This window comes from Vombatus ursinus, unplaced genomic scaffold (genome assembly GCF_900497805.2).
Source record: "Vombatus ursinus unplaced genomic scaffold, bare-nosed wombat genome assembly UNPS02010461.1, whole genome shotgun sequence".
Taxonomy (NCBI): Eukaryota; Metazoa; Chordata; class Mammalia; order Diprotodontia; family Vombatidae; genus Vombatus; species Vombatus ursinus.
Window position 1 is genome coordinate 10895730 of NW_020950239.1, and position 17543 is coordinate 10913272.

General features: G+C 40.1%; 1 protein-coding gene across 2 annotated transcripts in view; it reads left to right on the forward strand.

Moving 5' to 3' along the window:
- SEPT11 (septin 11) overlaps nt 1-17543 on the forward strand; it is a 52722-nt gene that overhangs the window by 5873 nt on the left and 29306 nt on the right. For both annotated transcript variants that reach the window (XM_027854456.1, XM_027854455.1), the window contains exons 2-3: nt 4828-5023; nt 17108-17294. In XM_027854456.1, the coding sequence (XP_027710257.1) occupies nt 4857-5023; nt 17108-17294 (354 nt within the window). In that variant the 5' untranslated portion in view covers nt 4828-4856. The remainder of the gene's footprint in view (nt 1-4827; nt 5024-17107; nt 17295-17543) is intronic.

Consider the following 17543-nt stretch of genomic DNA (forward strand, 5'->3'; position numbering starts at 1 on the left):
AAATCATGCTAGACATTTCCATATTAGCCATATCACCAAAAAAAAAAAAAGAGAGAGAGAGAAAGAAAATGAGAAAATGACACTTGAATTTGCACTCAGAGTTCATCAATTCTTTTTCTGGAGGTGGATAGCATTTTTTCATCATTAGGCCTTTCACATTGCTTGGTAGCCAAGTCTTTCACCATTGATCATCATTACAACATTGCTAATACTGTGCAAAATGATCTCCCTCCTGGTTCTCCTTACTTCACTTTCAGTTCATATAGGTCTTGCCATATTTTTTTTTTAAACCAACCCCCTCATCATTTCTTATACACAATAGTACTCATCATAATCATGCAATAACTTGTTCAGCCATTCCCCAATTGATGAGCATCCTCTCCATTTGCAATTCTTTGCCATCATGAAAAGCTGCTATGAACACACACACACACACACACACACACACACACCACACACACACACACACACACACACACACACACACACACACACATTTTACTTATCGGTCCTTTTCGTTTTTCTTTGATCTCTTTGGGGTACAGACTTAGTAGTGGTATTGCTGGGTCAAGAGATATAGTCCCTTGAGCATAGTTCCAAATTGTTCTCCAGAATGGTTGGACCAGTTCACAACTCTATCAACAGTTTATTAATGTACCTCCCTATTTTCCCTCATCCTCTCCAGCATTTGTAATTTCTGATAGGTGTGAGGCAGTACCTCAGAGCAATAGTGATTTAGAACTTTTTTTCATATGACTATAGATAGATTTGATTTCTTCTTTTGAAACTGACCTGTTCATATCCCTTGACCATTTTTCTATCAGTTGGGGAATGCATCTTATTTTTTATAAATTTGACCCAGTTTCCTATATATTTGAGAAATGAGACCTTTATCTGAGAAAGTTGCTGTAAAAATTTTTGCTTTTCCTTCATTGTCTATGGTCCCTTTTAGCAAAATGTAGTTTCCTCGATTATCTCCTTTAATTATTTTAATTAGATCTATTTTTTGCTTTTGCTTTGTCTGAGATTGATTGTTGCCCCTGCCTTTTTGTGCTTATGCTAAAGCCTCGCAGATTCTGCTCTAGCCCTTCGTTTTAACTCTGTATCTTGCTGTTTCGAGTGTGTCTTTTGTAAACTACATATTGTTAGTTTCTGATTTCTAATGCCTTCTGCTCACTACTTCCATTTTATGAGTGAGCTTGTCCCATTCACATTTACAGTTATGGTAACTAACTCTGCATTTCCCTTCCTCCTGTTTTCTTCTGTTTATCCTTCTCTCTTGCTATCCTACCCTCCTCAGAAGCCTGCTTTGTTTCTAATCACTGCTGCTCTTAATCTACCCTTCTTTTTGTCATTTCCCCCCACGCATATCTCTTAACCCTTTCTCCTCCTATTTCCTTATTGGGTAAGCTAGATAGGTTACTATACCCAACCCTCTTTGAACCAATTCCAATGAGAGTGAGCTTTCAAGCATTGCCTGCCCCTCCCCCCACGTCCATCACCCCCTCCACTACAAAAGTTGTTCCTTGCATGCCTCTTTTATGTGAGAAGATTCTCCCCATCCTATCTCTCCTCCATTCTTGCAATGCAGCCCACTTTCTCACTCCTTCATTTGGGGGGTGGAGGGGGGGAAAGGGGAGATCATTCAACATAACTGATTCATACTCATGCCCTCTGTCTATGTAGACACCTTCTAACTCTCCTAATAATGATAAAGTTCTGAGGAGTTACATGTATCATCTGCCCATATAAGAATGTAAACAGTTTAACTTTGAGTCTCTTATGATTACTCCTTCGTGTTTACCTTTTTTATGCTTCTCTTGAGTCTTTTGTTTGAATGTCACATTTTCTATTCAGCTCTGGTCTTTTCACCAGAAATGCTTGAAAGTCCTCTATTTCATTAAATATCTGTTTTTTTCCCTTGAAAGATTGTATTTATTTTTGCTGGGTAGATGATTCTGGGTAGATGATTCTTGGTTGTAATTCTAGCTCTTTTGCCTTCTGGAATATCATATTCCAAGGCCTCCACTCCTTTAATGTGGAAGCTGCTAAATCTTGTGTGATCTTGACTGTGACAATATTTGAATTGTTTCTTTCTGACTGCTTACATTATTTTCTCCTTGACCTGGGAGCTCTGGAATTTGGCTGTAACATTGCTGGGAGTTTTCATTTGGGGATCTCTTTTAGGAGGTCATTGGTGGATTCTTTCAATTTCTGTTTTATCCTCTGGACCTAAGGTATCAGGGCAGTTTTCTTTTATAATTTTTTTGAAATATGATGTCTAGGTTCTTTTTTATCATGACTTTCAGGTAATTCAATAATTCTTAAATTAAAATTATTTCTCCTTAATCTATCTTCCATGTAATTATTTTTTCTGTTAACATATTTCACATTCTCTATTTTTTTCATTCGCAATTTTGCCTTTGTTTTATCGGTTTTTTTGATGTCTCATGGAGTCCTTAGCTACCGCATTAGGCCAATTCTGTTTTTTAAGCTGTTATTTTCTTCAGTATTTTTTTGTATGTGTGTGCCTCTTTTACCAAGCTGTTAATTCTCTTTTCATAATTTTCTTGCATCATTCTCATTTCTTTTCCCAATTTTTCTTCTACCATTCTTTGTTGTTGTTAGTCACTTTCTTCTTTCTGATTTTTTGTGACCCTTTTGGGGGTTTTCTTGGCAAAGATACTAGAGTAGTTTGCCATTTCCTTCTCCAGCTAATTTTGCAGATGAGGAAACTGAGGCAAAGCCTAGGGTCATGCAGCTAGCAAGTATCTGAGGTTGGATTTCAATTTAGGTCTTCCAGACTCCAGACCCAGCACTCTTTCCACTGTACTACTTACTTGCTCTTATTTCTTTCTAACTCTTCTAGGAATTCTTATTGGGCTTGGGTCTAATTGGCATTTTTCTTTGAAGTTTGCTTATAGCTGTTTTCACATTATTGTCTTCTTTCTGAGTGTATGTCTTAATTTTCCCTGCCACTATAGTAGCTTTTTATGGTCAAGTTCTTTTTTCTGTTGTTTGCTTATTTTTCCAGCCCATTTCTTGACTTTGCACTTTATATTAAAATTGGGCTCTGCTCACCTGAGGGTGGGGAGGCACTGCTCCAAACTTCAGGCATTTTCTGTGCTTCTGTTTTCAGAGCTAGTTCTGGGGGTCTGCAAGTTTTTGGTGCTTCCAAGTTGGTGTGATTCAGGGAGAGGTGTGGTCCCTGCTCTCTTCGTCTGCACTCTGGTCTTTACCCAAGAAGGCCCTTGCTTCCCTGCAGCTGCAGGAACCAGCATTCCTCTTGACCCTGGAACTCTAACAAGTGTCCCAGTTCTCCTGCAGTTGCCTTGCTAGGGCTCCTCTCAGTACTTCAATTGTGACCCATAATTGTGTGTGGGCAATAGTGTGGTCGATCAGCACCAGCTTCACCCAGTGCCAGCAAAGGGTCCCTTCTAATCTCTTTCTGACTAGTTATGTGGTCCCCCTCCCCCTTACTATCGATGGGGAGAGAACTCCCAAAGCTGCTGCTGCTGTCACTGCTGTCATGGTTCCCTCCAATGCCCACTGCTGGTTCTGCTGCTGTGCTCTGGGCAGGTTCCTACCCCACGGTCACAGATCCCTTCCATCATCCTCCTAAGTTGTCTTAGGCTGGAAAAATGTCTCATTTTGACCTTTTGTTAGCTCTGCTACTCCAAAATTTGATTTGAGGAGTTATTTTTAAGTTGTTTGGAGGGGAATGTTGGGAGAATTTATTTGGGTTGATGCCTGTACTCTGCTATCTTGGCTTCACCCCTAATTTTTACATTTTTAAATAAAGTTTTATTGTATTTTAAAATGTGAAAGCCATTCTCAGTTCATTGGACTTTACAAATAGTACAGAGTGACCCCTGGTGTAGGACAGTGATTTCTTTAGTAAATGCTTTTAAACACCTGCTTTTTTAATTGAATCGATCTTTGCCCTTAAAGGACTGCACACATTTTGTAGCTCTGAAAAATGCCATTCCACTTTACAACACTAGATGGTGTCAGAAAATATTTATTTAAATATAATATGATGGCCCACATGCTTGTTTCTTTTTTTCTTTTTGGTGAGTCAATCGGGGTTAAGTGACTTGCCCAGGGTCACACAGCTAGTAAATGTCAAGTGTCTGAGGTCAGATTTGAACTCAGGTCCTCCTGACTCCAAAGCCAGAGCCCTATCCACTGCACCATCTAGCTGCCCCCTACATACTTCTTAAAAAGTGACAGAAACTTGGTATTGTATAGCAGAGCATGGGGGAGGGAGGTAAAGTTTGGAGTCAGAGAACGTGGAGATCAATGTGGCTCTGACATTTAACCTGAGTTTGAGTTTCTTCTATAAAATGAAGGGTTTACCTTTAATCTGCTAAACCCCACTTTGCAGCTCTGAATACTGGGATCCTGTGATCTTGAATATAGTAAAGAGTTGTAAAGTATACATACTGTCCAAAGACTATCTTGTAAGTATTCAGTTTTCCTCCACAGCTAAAGAGTCATCCTTACTGTTTAAGACTCTAAAGTCTGATAGTAACATATGAGTGTCTGAGGAAGAATCTCATAGGTGCAGGGGTAGGGGGCCTGCAGCCTTGAGATGTGGCCCTCTAGGTCCTTGGGTGTGGCCTTTTGACTGAGCCTAAATTTTACAGAACAAATCCTTTTATTAAGAGGATTTGTTCTGTGAATTTTGGACTCAGTCGAAGGGCCACACTTGAGGACCTAGAGGGCCACATGTGGCCTTGGGGGCACAGTTCCCCACCCATTAAGGTAAATGCAAAGTTAATGAGGTATTGGAGGGACCTGATTCCATTTTGTTTGTGTATGCAGGTGAGACGGGCATTGGTAAGTCAACATTAATGGATACTTTATTCAACACCAAGTTTGAAAGTGACCCAGCCACTCACAATGAGCCGGGAGTCCGGTTAAAAGCCAGGAGTTACGAGCTTCAGGAGAGCAACGTACGTCTGAAACTGACCATTGTTGATACTGTAGGATTTGGAGACCAGATAAACAAAGATGACAGGTAAATTTGCGAATCTTTTTGAACTGATCTAGGGTTTCTGGAGGGCTGTGGCGGGGATGATCTGGTGGTTTAGTCTTGGGCTCTAGAGACTCTGGCTATGGTATTTTGACCCCTGAAGGGAGTTTATAAGCCATAGTGTGGTTACCCTACATGATGGTCTTCCATCAGGAGTACTGCCTGGCTATATTCTGAGATCTCTCACCTCGGTTGTGGGGACACCTAAACAGAATGGCAGCATTGACTTTATTCTATAGAACTCCTAAAGATCAGAAGAGTACCTGGAAGAAATCTCAGTATAACAGGCAGGGCACTGGACTGGGGGTCAGAAGTCCTGGATTCTAGTCTTTCTACCACTCAGTAGCAAATGCCAAGTTGATTTGTTCAAGTCACTTTGTCTTTTCTTAGCTCTAAAATTGGGTTTTGAACTACATTATCTTCAAGCTGTTTCACGAGCTTTCATAGTATGGAAGAGGACCCCAAGAGAGCTGTAACTGAACAGACTGGCTTCCAAATGCCAGCACTGTTGGTATGCAACCCCTGGTAATCCCACTGTGAAGGTAGTTTTGTAAGAGACCTCTTAAATGCGCTATCAACTGCTCTGGATCCAAGGGTGTGGTGTAAGACATTTGTCTTTTTAAGCTCTTCTGCTTATTCTTTGTAGTGGAGATTGCAGTGTGGGTCCATGATGAAGCTAAAAAATGAGTGAATAGTGAAACCTAAACTCAGGACCCATACGTGTTGGATTGGGGTTTACCTTTTTGATATTTGTAAAGAAAAAGTTTGTGGAGCAAATTATTCCATGAGTTGAACTCCTTGAGTATTCCCTAGGATTTGGCACAGTGCCTGGCACGCTAGAAGTGCTTAATAAATGATTGTTGACTGACTCCCTGTGGAATCACCATTGCCTCCTTCCTGTCTCTAGGATATATTGTAAGCTCCACTGTTTGGATTTCAGCCAAATTGTTGATGAATCTCTCCATCCTGAGCAGTGATGGAGAACAGATGTTCCCAGGATCCTACCTGAAGCTTTTCCGTTGTAGTACAGAGCTCAGCTCTTCAGGGTCACCTGCACACCCTAACAGCTGCTGCAGGATTTTCTCTGATGTCATTGTTAACAGTCTGAATGCTAAGCAAATGAAGAGTCTTTAAAAATATAGGTGGAGTTAGTCATGATTAACCTACTTTCTGAAAAGCCAACTATTTCAAGGACCAGAGCAGTTATTTATATGTAAATGAGAGCTGTTAATATCACCTTAGTTTCCCCTACTCTGCCTAAAGCAGGTTCTTGGAGGAATTTCTTTTTAGAATCACATTCTTATCTGCTATCTCATTATAGAAAATGTGACAATCAAACAATGAAACTGATTTTAAAAAAGCCAAAGTTAACGTTTAAGTTCAGCTCCGTGTTTTTAGAAACTTTGCCCACCTCACCAAGTTACCGTATTACTTTGTCGTTTATTAGGAAACCAGGTTAAGAACCAAAACGAAACTCAGCTGTTTCTTATTATAGGAAATGAAGAATTTAGTCTAAAGTTGATTGGCATAACTACTTTGGCTATAAAAGTTTCTTTAAAACAAAAGTTAAAAGCTAACACTGTGTAATTTTGGACAATTGATTTAACCTCCAAATCGTCACCTTTCTCGTATGTAGAATCCTAGAGTCAAACTATTAGATCTGGAAGGAACCTTAGAAATGATCAAGTCTGGTCTTTTTATTTGAAAGATGAAGAAATAGAGTACCAGTGAGGTTAGTTACTTGTCACTCAGTATCCCACAGCGAGTAGGCATTAGGGCCAGGAACAGGACCCATGTCTCCTGACTTTTTGTTGTATGTTTTCTTGGAATTAGATGATATCTAAGACCTCTTCTGGCTTTAAAATTGTATGTGTCTATGATTGTAATGGGTTATGCTTTTAAGCCATTTCTTTTACCCAAGAACATTCATTGAGTATCTTAAATGATGACACGAGTTTCCCCTCAGGCAAGTTTTCTTACATAGCTGCCACATATGAGCTGTCACTTTTAAGTGTAGAAAAGCCAAAGGGGAAGTAAGGCAGTTTCAAGTTCCCCTGAAAAGAAAGGGGACACCACTCAGCTTTAGCTGTGCCTCTTCATTCACTTCAAATGACATTCAAGAAAAAAAGTATTCAACTGGTTGGATTCTTACTGACCATTTGTCATTCTCAGTACTAATGGGAAGACGAGATAACTTTGAATGTATGTGACTGGCCAGTGGTGTAGTGTAGGAGATGGACAGGAAGCAGCCCCCACACAGGATGCTCTCCTCTTGTCAACCACAAACATCTAGCAAAGTTCTTTGAGGGAAAAAAAAATATGTCACTGTATGAAAAATGCTTTACAAACTTGAAAGCTATTTTAATGTTGGTTATGGTATTCATTTTTACTTCTTCATTCACAAAGGGAGTAAAAACTTCACTTCCATATAAGTTAGTTTAAGATAGAGGGTTCTTATTCCAGTTCCAAGACTGGTATTCCTCCTCCCATAACAGGCTGCCCCGAGAGCTGCCAAATTCTCAGTTTAAAGGTATGAACCATGTTGATGTTCATGCTGTTTGTTGGGTCCAGCGTTGTTGATTCTGGCCTCTTTCCTAAGTCATTCCAGGAGTATAAGCAACTTCCTGGACTTTGGGAGCTAGATTAACGCTTTCAAGGTCACTAGGACAGATCGTTCCATGTATTTCAGCTTTAGCAGTTGGCTATGCATTCACACACGTCATTTTAATCAATAGAGTCTTGTATACCAAGTGAAAATTTAATGCTAAGATTTTCTTCATTTTCAGGAGACTGCACACAGATCAAGGCTTTTTTTGTTGTTGCTTAAAAGTCTGAACCACCTCCCATTTCCCCTCCCAAATATACTGCAGTCCTCAAAATGGAATAATAAGCAATTGTTCCGATAAATACCATTTCTTTATCTGTGGAGCCAAAGGCACATCGAGAGCTTTTCAATAAGCATTGTGCAGTTGTGTGTTAACAGAAGCACTTGCTAGTTAATAAGAAGAACTGTTTTATATGGAATCAAAATTGACTTACGTGTGCATATTTTTATAGTGAGGCTGAGCTCTTCTGTTCAGTAATAAGCATTTAATACTGGACCCAACGGAATGAATACTCACATGTAGTTGCAGGCCACAAATGATATTATGACTGTTAAAGTCTAGTGTAATGGCGGCTAGATACTAGGGGTTGGAGCACATGTCCCCTCTTCCTTCTCTACTCAGGCGCCCTTCTGCCCTGGAACCACACATGTGATCCTGCCTGAGCTGAGTCTTGAGGGAACTTGCCTTCCTAGAAGAAGGTAGCCTTCTTTTCAGACATCCCTTACTCCTTAACCCCCCACCCCAGCACCTTGGGGGAAATCGCTTATAGCTAAAGTTTTGGTTCATGTTGAGCATCTCTTTCAAATGTGGGAATAGAAAGGTACTTATTGTGTAATGTAAATCAGGATAGGGCAGGTATTTCTTCTCTACATATAAAAGATATATCAAACCCCTTGGCTTTCCTTTTACTTCTTGTTGGCAGTTCTCAAGATTGGTGTTCGGTCACCTGGGATCACACAAAGAAACACAGAAGAAGCAGCCCCAAACCCAGACTCAAGGCTCACTCAGCTCACATGACAAGACATGTGGTTTAGCTGCCATATACAACCATTCTTGTTGGGGCAGAAAGGTGGTCCATCCGTGGGGAGAGGCATTTACCAGGCTAAGCGTACCAGGAAGAAGAAAGATCCCAGAGTAGAGTAACTCCCCTTTTAAGGGTCTACTGAGTAAACCCTTAAGGATGAGCTCTTCTCAGTGACCAGTATAGGGGGATTGTCTCACCATCTCAAGACCCCAAGCCCTCTAAGTTGCTGAATCATGCCAGACCTAAGTATCCAGGGATCTCAACGTCACCAAAGCATCCCAGGTACTGAACTAGCTCATGTGATGAGCTGGAATCAGTAAGGGCAGTTTTGTACATGTTCTACACCCAAAGTTACAAAATGAAAGGGAAAATAACATTTATGGAACATGTTTAGGGGAGGGAAGCAGACTGTTGCTTGGTCTTGCAAAGTCACTTTGCTGTCTCCCAAGTAAATAGGCATTTGGCTCTCTCTTGCAGTCAAAGGACTGTTTTCTTTCTACGACCATATTGCTTAGAAGTGATTGCTAAAAATGTTCATAGCAGGGTGGATCTAGAGCTGGAAGGAAGCTTAGAAACCATTGAGAGCAACCCCCTCATTTTACAGATGAGAAACTGAAGTACAGAGGTTACAGGACTTGGCCATACTTACACAGATCATAGATGGCAGAGTCATAAGTTCGCCCAAGTCTCATGCCTCCAAATACAGCACTCCTTCCATGCTCCTTTCCTATACACAGGAGAAGAGCCTTTAGCAGAGTTTGTCCCCAAAACAGAAAGCAGTCTGAAATTTTTTCAGTACCATGACCCTAATAATGAAATGCTCCCCCAGGGGAAATTCAGTTCCTCATCTGAAAGCTTCCTCCCGTGGCTGGTGAGCTGGTCAGAGCAGATGACCACGTTCTTGACTCAAGAATTCTTTAAGAGAGTATCTGACTCACCAGAATCAAATAATGCATCGTTTCCAAGGAGATCCAAAACAGGAAGTGTGATCTGAACCAAGATACCAAGTGTTTCTCAATTTAATTTTTTACACTTAAATTTCTTGACGGATTGCATAATCTCTTTCGTGCATCAAATGGCTTTTTTCTCATTGACTTCCAACCCAAATTCTTGGCCAATCCAACAAATAATATCGTAGAGATTTGTTATTCAGTCATTTAGTCGTATCCAACTTATCGTGACCCCACGGGCAGTACTAAGATAATAAAAGAGATGACATCGGAAGATGAGTCTCTCAGGTTGGAAGGTGTTCGATATGCTATGGGGGAAGAGGGGAGAACAACTACAAGTAGTTACAGTACTAATGAAATGACTGGGCCAAGGATAAGAGGAAGCTCAGCTGTAGATGCATCTGGTGACAAAAGGAAGGTCTGATGCTATAAAGATTTATATTGCATAGAAACCTAGAATGTAAGATATGTGATGCAAGAGAAGCTAGATGTGGTCAAACAGGAGATGGAAAGATTAAACATTGACATTTTGGGTGTCGGTGAACTTAAATGGATGGGAATGGGTGAGTTTAATTCAGATGATCACTACATATACTACTGTGGGCAAAGAAATGGAGTAGCCCTCATAGTCAGTAAAAGGGTAAGAAAAGCAGTACTGGTGTATAATCTCAAAAATGACTGAAAGACATCTGTTCAAATTCAAGGCAAATTGTTCAGCATCACAGTACTATAAGTCTATGCTCTACCCACTGATGCTGAAGAAACCAAAGCTGAAGACCTGTCTACGTTTTCTAGAAATGACATCCTTCCCCCCCACAAAAAAGATGTCACATTCTTCATAGGGGATTAGAATGCTAAAGTAGGAAATCAAAAGATCATTAGAATAACACGCAAGTTTGGCCTTGGAGTACAAAATGAAGCAAGGAAGAGACTAATAGAATTTTGTCAAGATAACTCACTGGTCATAACAAATACTCCTTTACAATAATTCAAAAAGTCACTATACGTGGACATCATAGATGGTCAATATAGAAATCAGAGCGATTATATACTTTGCAGTCGAAGGTGGAGAAGCTTTATACAGTCAGTTAAGACAAGACCTGGAGCTGACTGTGACTCAGGTCATGAGCTTCTTATTGTAAAATTCAGACTTAAATTGAAGAAAGTAGGGAAAACAATCACACCATATAGGTATGAACTAATTAACATCCCTTATGACTATGAAGTGGAGGTGATGAATAGATTTATGGGATTACATATGGTTGATAGAGGGCCCGAAGAACTATGGACAGAGGTTTGCAATATTGTGTCGGAGGCAGCAACAAAAAAAATTCCAAAGAAAAGAAGAGCAAGAAAGTAAAATGGCAGTCCGATGAGGCTTTACAAATTGCTGACAAAAGAAGGAAAGGAGAAAGGGAAAGATACACCCAACTGAATGCAGAATTCCAAAGAATATCAAGGAGAGAGATGAAGGTTTTCTTAAATGAGCAGTGCAAAGAAATAGAAGAAAATAAGAGAATGGGAAAGACAAGAGATCTCTTCAAGAAAATTAGAAATATCAAGAGAAAGTTTCATGCAAAAATGGGCGTGATAAAAGACAAAAATGGTAGGAACTTAACAGAAACAGAAGAGATTAAGAAGAGGTGGCAAGAATACACAAAAGAACTATATGAGAAACATCTTAGTATCAGTGATAACCACAATGGTATGGTTACTGATCTAGAGCCATACATCCTAGAAGATGAAGTCAAGTGGGCCTTGGGAAGCATTGCTGACAGTAAGACTAGTGGAGGTAATGGAATTCCAGCTGAGTTATTTAAAACTCTAAAACTTGATGCTGTTTAAGTACTGCTCTCAGTGTGCCAGCAAATTTGGAAAACACTACAGTAGCCACTGGATTGGAAAAGATCAGTTTATGTCCCAGTCCTAAAGAAGGGCAATGCCAAGGAATGTTCAAATTACCAAACAGTTGTACTCATTTCAAATGCCAGAAGGTTATACTTAAGATTCTGCAAACTAGGCTTTAGCAATATGTGAACTGAGAATTGCCAGAAGAGCAGGCTGGTTTTTGAAGAGGCAGCAGAACTAGAGACCAAATTGCCAACATTTGCTGCATTATGGAGAAAGCAAGGGAGTTACAGAAAAGCATCTACTTCTGATTTATTGACTACACTAAAGTCTTGGACTGTGTGGATCACAGCAAAACGTGGCAAGTCTTTGAAGAGATGGGAGTACCAGATCATCTTACCTATCTCCTGAGGAACTTGTATGCAGGCCAAGAAGCAACAGTTAAAACTGAACATGGGACAACTGATTGGTTTAAGATTGGAAAAGGAGTACAACAAAGCTGTGTATTGTCATTTTATTTACTTAACTTATATGGGGAGTTCATTATGTGAAATTCCAGACTGGATGAATGAAAAGCTGGAATTAAGGTTGCTGGGAGAGATATCAACAGTTTCAGAAATGCAGACAATTCCACTTTGATGTCAGAAAATGAAGAGGAATTAAGAAGTCTCTTGATGAGTGGGGAAAAGGAGACTGTAAAAGCTGGTTTGAAGGTTAACACTCAAAAAACTAAGATCTTGGTGACTGGTTCCATCGCTTCCTGGCAAATAGAGGGAGAAGAAATGGAACAGTTGTCAGATGTTATATTCTCAGGCTTAAAGATCATTGCAGATGGCAACTGTAGCCATGAAAGTAAAAGGCATGTGCTCCTTGGAAGGAAAGCTATGGCAAATCTGGACAGCATACTAAAAAACAGAGATATCACCTTGCCAACAAAGGTCCATATAGTCAAAGCTACTGTTTTTCCAGTAGTAACATATGACTATGAGAGTTGGACTATAAGTAAAGCTGAGTGCCATAGAATCGACACTTTTGAATTGTGGTTCTGGCAAAGACTTGAGCGTCCCTTGGACAGCAAGGAGATCAAATCATCAGGGTAGCTAGGTGGCACAGTGGATATATCCCCGGCCCTAGAGTCAGAAGGACCTGAGTTCAAATCTGGCCTCAGACACATAACACTTACTAGCTGTGTGACCCTGGGCAAGTCACTTAACCCCATTGCCTAGACCAAAAAAAAAAAAGATCAAATCAGTCAGTACTTAAGAAGAAATTAATTCAGACTATTCATTGGAGGGTTAAATTTCACTCAAGCTGAAATTTAAATACTTTGGTCACATAATGAGAAGACAGGACTCATTGGAAAAGATACTGCTGTTAGGAAAGATTAAAGGCAGAAGGTAAAGGGGATGGCAGAGGATGAGATGGATAGATAATGTCATGAAAGCAATGAACATGAACTTGGACAGAATTCAAGAGATAGTGGAGGAGAGAAGGGCCTGGCATACTATGGGCCATGGAGTCACAAAGAATTGAACACAACTGAACAACAACATTTAAAGATACTCTGCAGCTCTGAGTAGTATGTCAGAGTTGTGGGAAAATGGACTAATTAGGTTTCTGTTTTAGTATAATTTTTTCAGTGAATAAAAATCTCTAATAATAGCTAGACTTTATGTAATTTTTTTTGACTAGGCAATGGGGTTAAGTGACTTGCCCAGGGTCACACAGCTAGTGAGTGTTATGTGTCTGAGACTGGATTTGAACTCAGATCCTCCTGACTCCAAGGCCAGAGCTCTATCCACTGTGTCACCTAGCTGCCCCAATTTATGTAATTCTTTAAGGTTTTCAAGGTGCTTTGCAAACATCTCATTTGATCTTCATAACAACTCTGGGAGGTAGGAGCTGTTATCATCCCCATTTTACAGATGAGGAAACTGAGTCTGAGAGAAGTTGAATGACTAGTCCAGACTCACACAGTTATCTTGTCTGAGGCAGGATTTGAACTCAGCCTTTCTGGCTCTCTACTACCACACTTTATACGCTGTGCTACTTAGCATCTCCCTGTTGGAGGGGTGGAAACCCAAACTCTGGTGACATGTGTATAGCAAAGTTTTTTGTCTTTACGTTGTTGTGGTTTGTATGAATTCTTCTCCTAGTTCTGTTTACCTCATTCTGCATCAATTCATACAAGTCTTCCCAAGTGATTCTGAAATGATCCCTTTCAGCATTCTTATAGCACAATAATATTCTACCAATTCACATACCATCATTTCTTCTGTCATTTCCCAGTTGATGGGGGCACCACCTTATTTTCCAGTTTTTTGTCACTATGAAAGAGCTTCTGTAAGGACTGATGAAGGTTTTAACTGTTCCAAAGCCCTGCCTGGTTTCTAATAGAAGTAACCAAGGAGTGATGAAATTGCCTCGTTCTAAGAGGAGTTTTAGGAAGTTGGAGACAGAGAAGATGGTAAGGACCTAATGGTGTACAAAGTAGAGGGTCAGTACCTGGATAATCAAGTAGAATATTTTGCAAACAAATTTTACATACCGCTGTACCTTATCTGGTTTCAATGTCAGTTTTCCTTGGAAACGGAGAAGGGGGCAGGGAAAAGTCACTCCCAATGGTTTGTGCCATTCCCGAAAACAATAACCCCAGTTTGTTACTTTTTCTAGGGCTGGCACATAGGTGAGAAATGTAAATTCAGGAGAAAGAAGGCATACTTACACTTTAAAGTGGAGGAAATTAATAGGGAAGAGGATGCAGAAATAGCTTTAGATTAGGTGATTTGATTGAGTATCCCCGTCTACTCTTTCTGCTATTATTGTAATATAAAGAATTTTGAATGCGCCACATTTAACATAAGGAGTTCTTTTTTGGCAGGAACGGCCAGCAAAGGTCAAAGCCTTTATTAAATTGCTTTCTTTATGACTGGGGACACAAAGAACCAGAAATCAGACTGGAATTCTAGCAAGGGCTAGAGAAATCATGAAAGGCTCCAGGGGACTGAGCCCTGCCAATGTGTGCATCTTTAGTAAAAGAAAACCATTTCAGTAGGTTCCTAGAAGTTTCCTATACATACAGTAATGTATTTGAAAGCAATTGCTTCAAACCATGTTTTTTTTTGTTATGAATTCTGGGAATTTGTGATCCCAGTACTATTTGGGCCAGAATCTTTGGGTGGGCATCGAGCATTACTGAGCCAGCTCCTGGAGGTGTAGCACTCTTTGAAAGGGGATGTTGAAGGACTGTGTGATTCATTAGACTTCACCACACTGTGGAAGAGGTTGGTGTATCAGTGGAATGCTTTGTGCCATTCCTGAAAACAAAGGCATAAACTCAGCTGCAGGTTAGAGTTGTTACCCAGAATCTTAGAGCTGGAAAGTAGCATCTGGTCCTTTCCTTTAAGATCATGTAGTAATAAAATGGCAGAGCCCAGACTCAAACCAAGGTCTCTTTCCCTCAAGAAGATGCCCATCTCGCAGTATGAAGCCACCCCTCCTTGGATGTAATGAATCCTTTTGAAAGGTTTTGATATTTTCACTCTGGCTTTAAGACTGGCGGGCTATGGGAATTTTGGCCTTTGTCATGGAATGTTTTGCATTATATATAGAAAAGGGAGTAGACTTGTTTTGGTTGGCACCAAAGGACAAAAGTAAGAGCAGTGGGTGGACACTGCAGAGAAGTAGATCGGGACTTAATGTCACTAAGATTCTAATTCTTTTTTTTTAGGCAATTGGGGTTAAGTGACTTGCCCAGGGTCACACAGCTAGTAAGTGTCGTGTTTGGTCTGAGGTCGGATTTGAACTCGGGTCCTCCTGACTTCAGGGCCAGTGCTCTATTCACTGCGCCACCTAGCTGCCCCCTAACATTCTAATTCTTAAGAATTAGAGTTAGTCATTTGTGTAATGAACTGCCTTCGGGCACAGCTAGGTGGAACACTGGAAAGTCAGAAAGACCTGCATCTAAATCCAGCTTCAGACACTTACTAGTCATGCGACCCAAGGGAAGTAACTTAACCTCTGCCTCAATTCACTCATCTGTAAAGTGGGGATAATAATAGCAGCCATCTCCCAGGGTTGTTGTGAAGCTAAAATAATATTTGAAAAGTGCTTTACAAACCTTAAAGTGCTATAAAGATGCTAGCTAATATTATTATTAGTGGGTTCTGCTTCTCTGGAAGTCTTTACAAGTTTTATTGATGTCATTTTTACTTCACTCTCACTTCCAACTGACTTCTCCCATCATCTTAGGCTGTGCAGTAGAACCCTCTTTTGTAACAACGTATTAAGTTAAACAAATTAATCCCATTGGTCATATCCGACAATGTATGGCTCTTTCTGTCCCTGTAGTCTGCCGCCTCTCTGACAAGAGACAGGAGTTTTTCACTGCAGGACTTCAAGAAGTGTCTGAATTTTGTTGGGAAAGTTGCTGATATTGGGGAGGGGGAATATGGAGGATTCCTGTTCAGTTATGGCTTGCAGCAGTTGTATTCTGAGGTCCCTTCCAACAATGACATTTTTTTGATTCGGTACAATTATTGAGACTTCATTTTGTTTATGTGTGTAGTATGTATTGATCGAATCCATGAATTGTAATAATTATTGAGAGTAAAAATGACATCAAGCAGCATTTGGACTTAGTTTGTTTTGTTTTTTTTTTTCTTTTTTCCTCCTGGTTTATACCTACAGCTTCCTCCCATAGCAATCTGATTTTCATTTTAAAACAACTTTCCTTCCAAGGATGCCATTGAATCAATAGGTTTTTTTCCTCAGGGCCTGAATTGTTGATGCCCAATAGATTTTGGTTTCATAATACTTAGTTAGAATGTTCACTAGTGTGATGGTGAATTAAGTGTTTGGGGAAACACTTAGGGGCTCCTCACATTTGGAACGCAAGTGCAAATAACCACTGATGCATTTATTATGGTAATTTCTTGGGTAGTTACTCTTAAAAGAGTTTATATACGTCCCTAAGACCTTAATAGTAAGGACCACCTCTGTCCATGAAGGGAATCTGGGCCATTCAATACTTACAGTATTATTCCTGGTAGTAACATCATCATCATAATTATGGTTATAGCCAGCTTTTCATAGTTTGTATTATATGTCACTAATGCTCCCCAATAGACAGTAACAGCATCTGAAAATGACAGCAGAGGATTTGGAATACATTATGTAATGCCTGGGGAGGAGGGAAGGCACAAATTCTGCTTTTTCCTTGGACTAATATTAAAACCCATTTTTATTCTCTGAACCTATATCAGATCATGGAGGTAGAGCTAGAATGAAAGTGTAGCGTGTGGCAAGGGAAACCAGCCCCCCAGAAGCAGCAATGTGGTGTGGTGGGATTAGTTTAATTATTATCATCTATCCAGATTTATTCAGGATTGTGTAAGAAAGGACGAGGGTACTATAAAATAGGTGGTTTGGTTTTCAGGTTGTCTGATGTAGTTGAGAGAAAACAAGATTGTAATAGGGATGCTAGATAAGATAGACTTTCCTATCAGGTGAGTAACATGGGTAAAGATGGATTCCATTTAAAGTAAATAAGCTGGTTTGAAGTAAAACAATAACGTTTTAAAGCTCCATTGAAATGTGAGTTGTTCTTGTTATCCTTATTATTATTATTTTATTATTATAGCTATAAACCAATAGTAGAATATATCGATGCACAATTTGAAGCTTACCTGCAAGAGGAATTGAAGATCAAGCGTTCCCTGTTCAATTACCATGACACCCGAATTCACGCTTGCCTTTACTTCATCGCCCCCACTGGACATTCGCTGAAGTCCCTCGACCTCGTCACCATGAAGAAACTGGACAGCAAGGTACTCGCCCACACAAAACTGCATTCTTTCTAGGTCATCTCTGCCCTAAAACAGTTGTTCACAACTGTGCCCTCGGGGTCATTTGGACACTTTGTCTACAAGCAGTTGATTGGTTTTTTTGGTATCTGAGAAAAATCCCTCGAAACTCCTTCAAAGTTTTATCATGCAGTTTGTATTGTTGGATTAAGTTTTCAAGTCCAGCACTGTAAAAGCGTTGTTCTGCTAGTATGGAGCCATCTGATTCTGTCT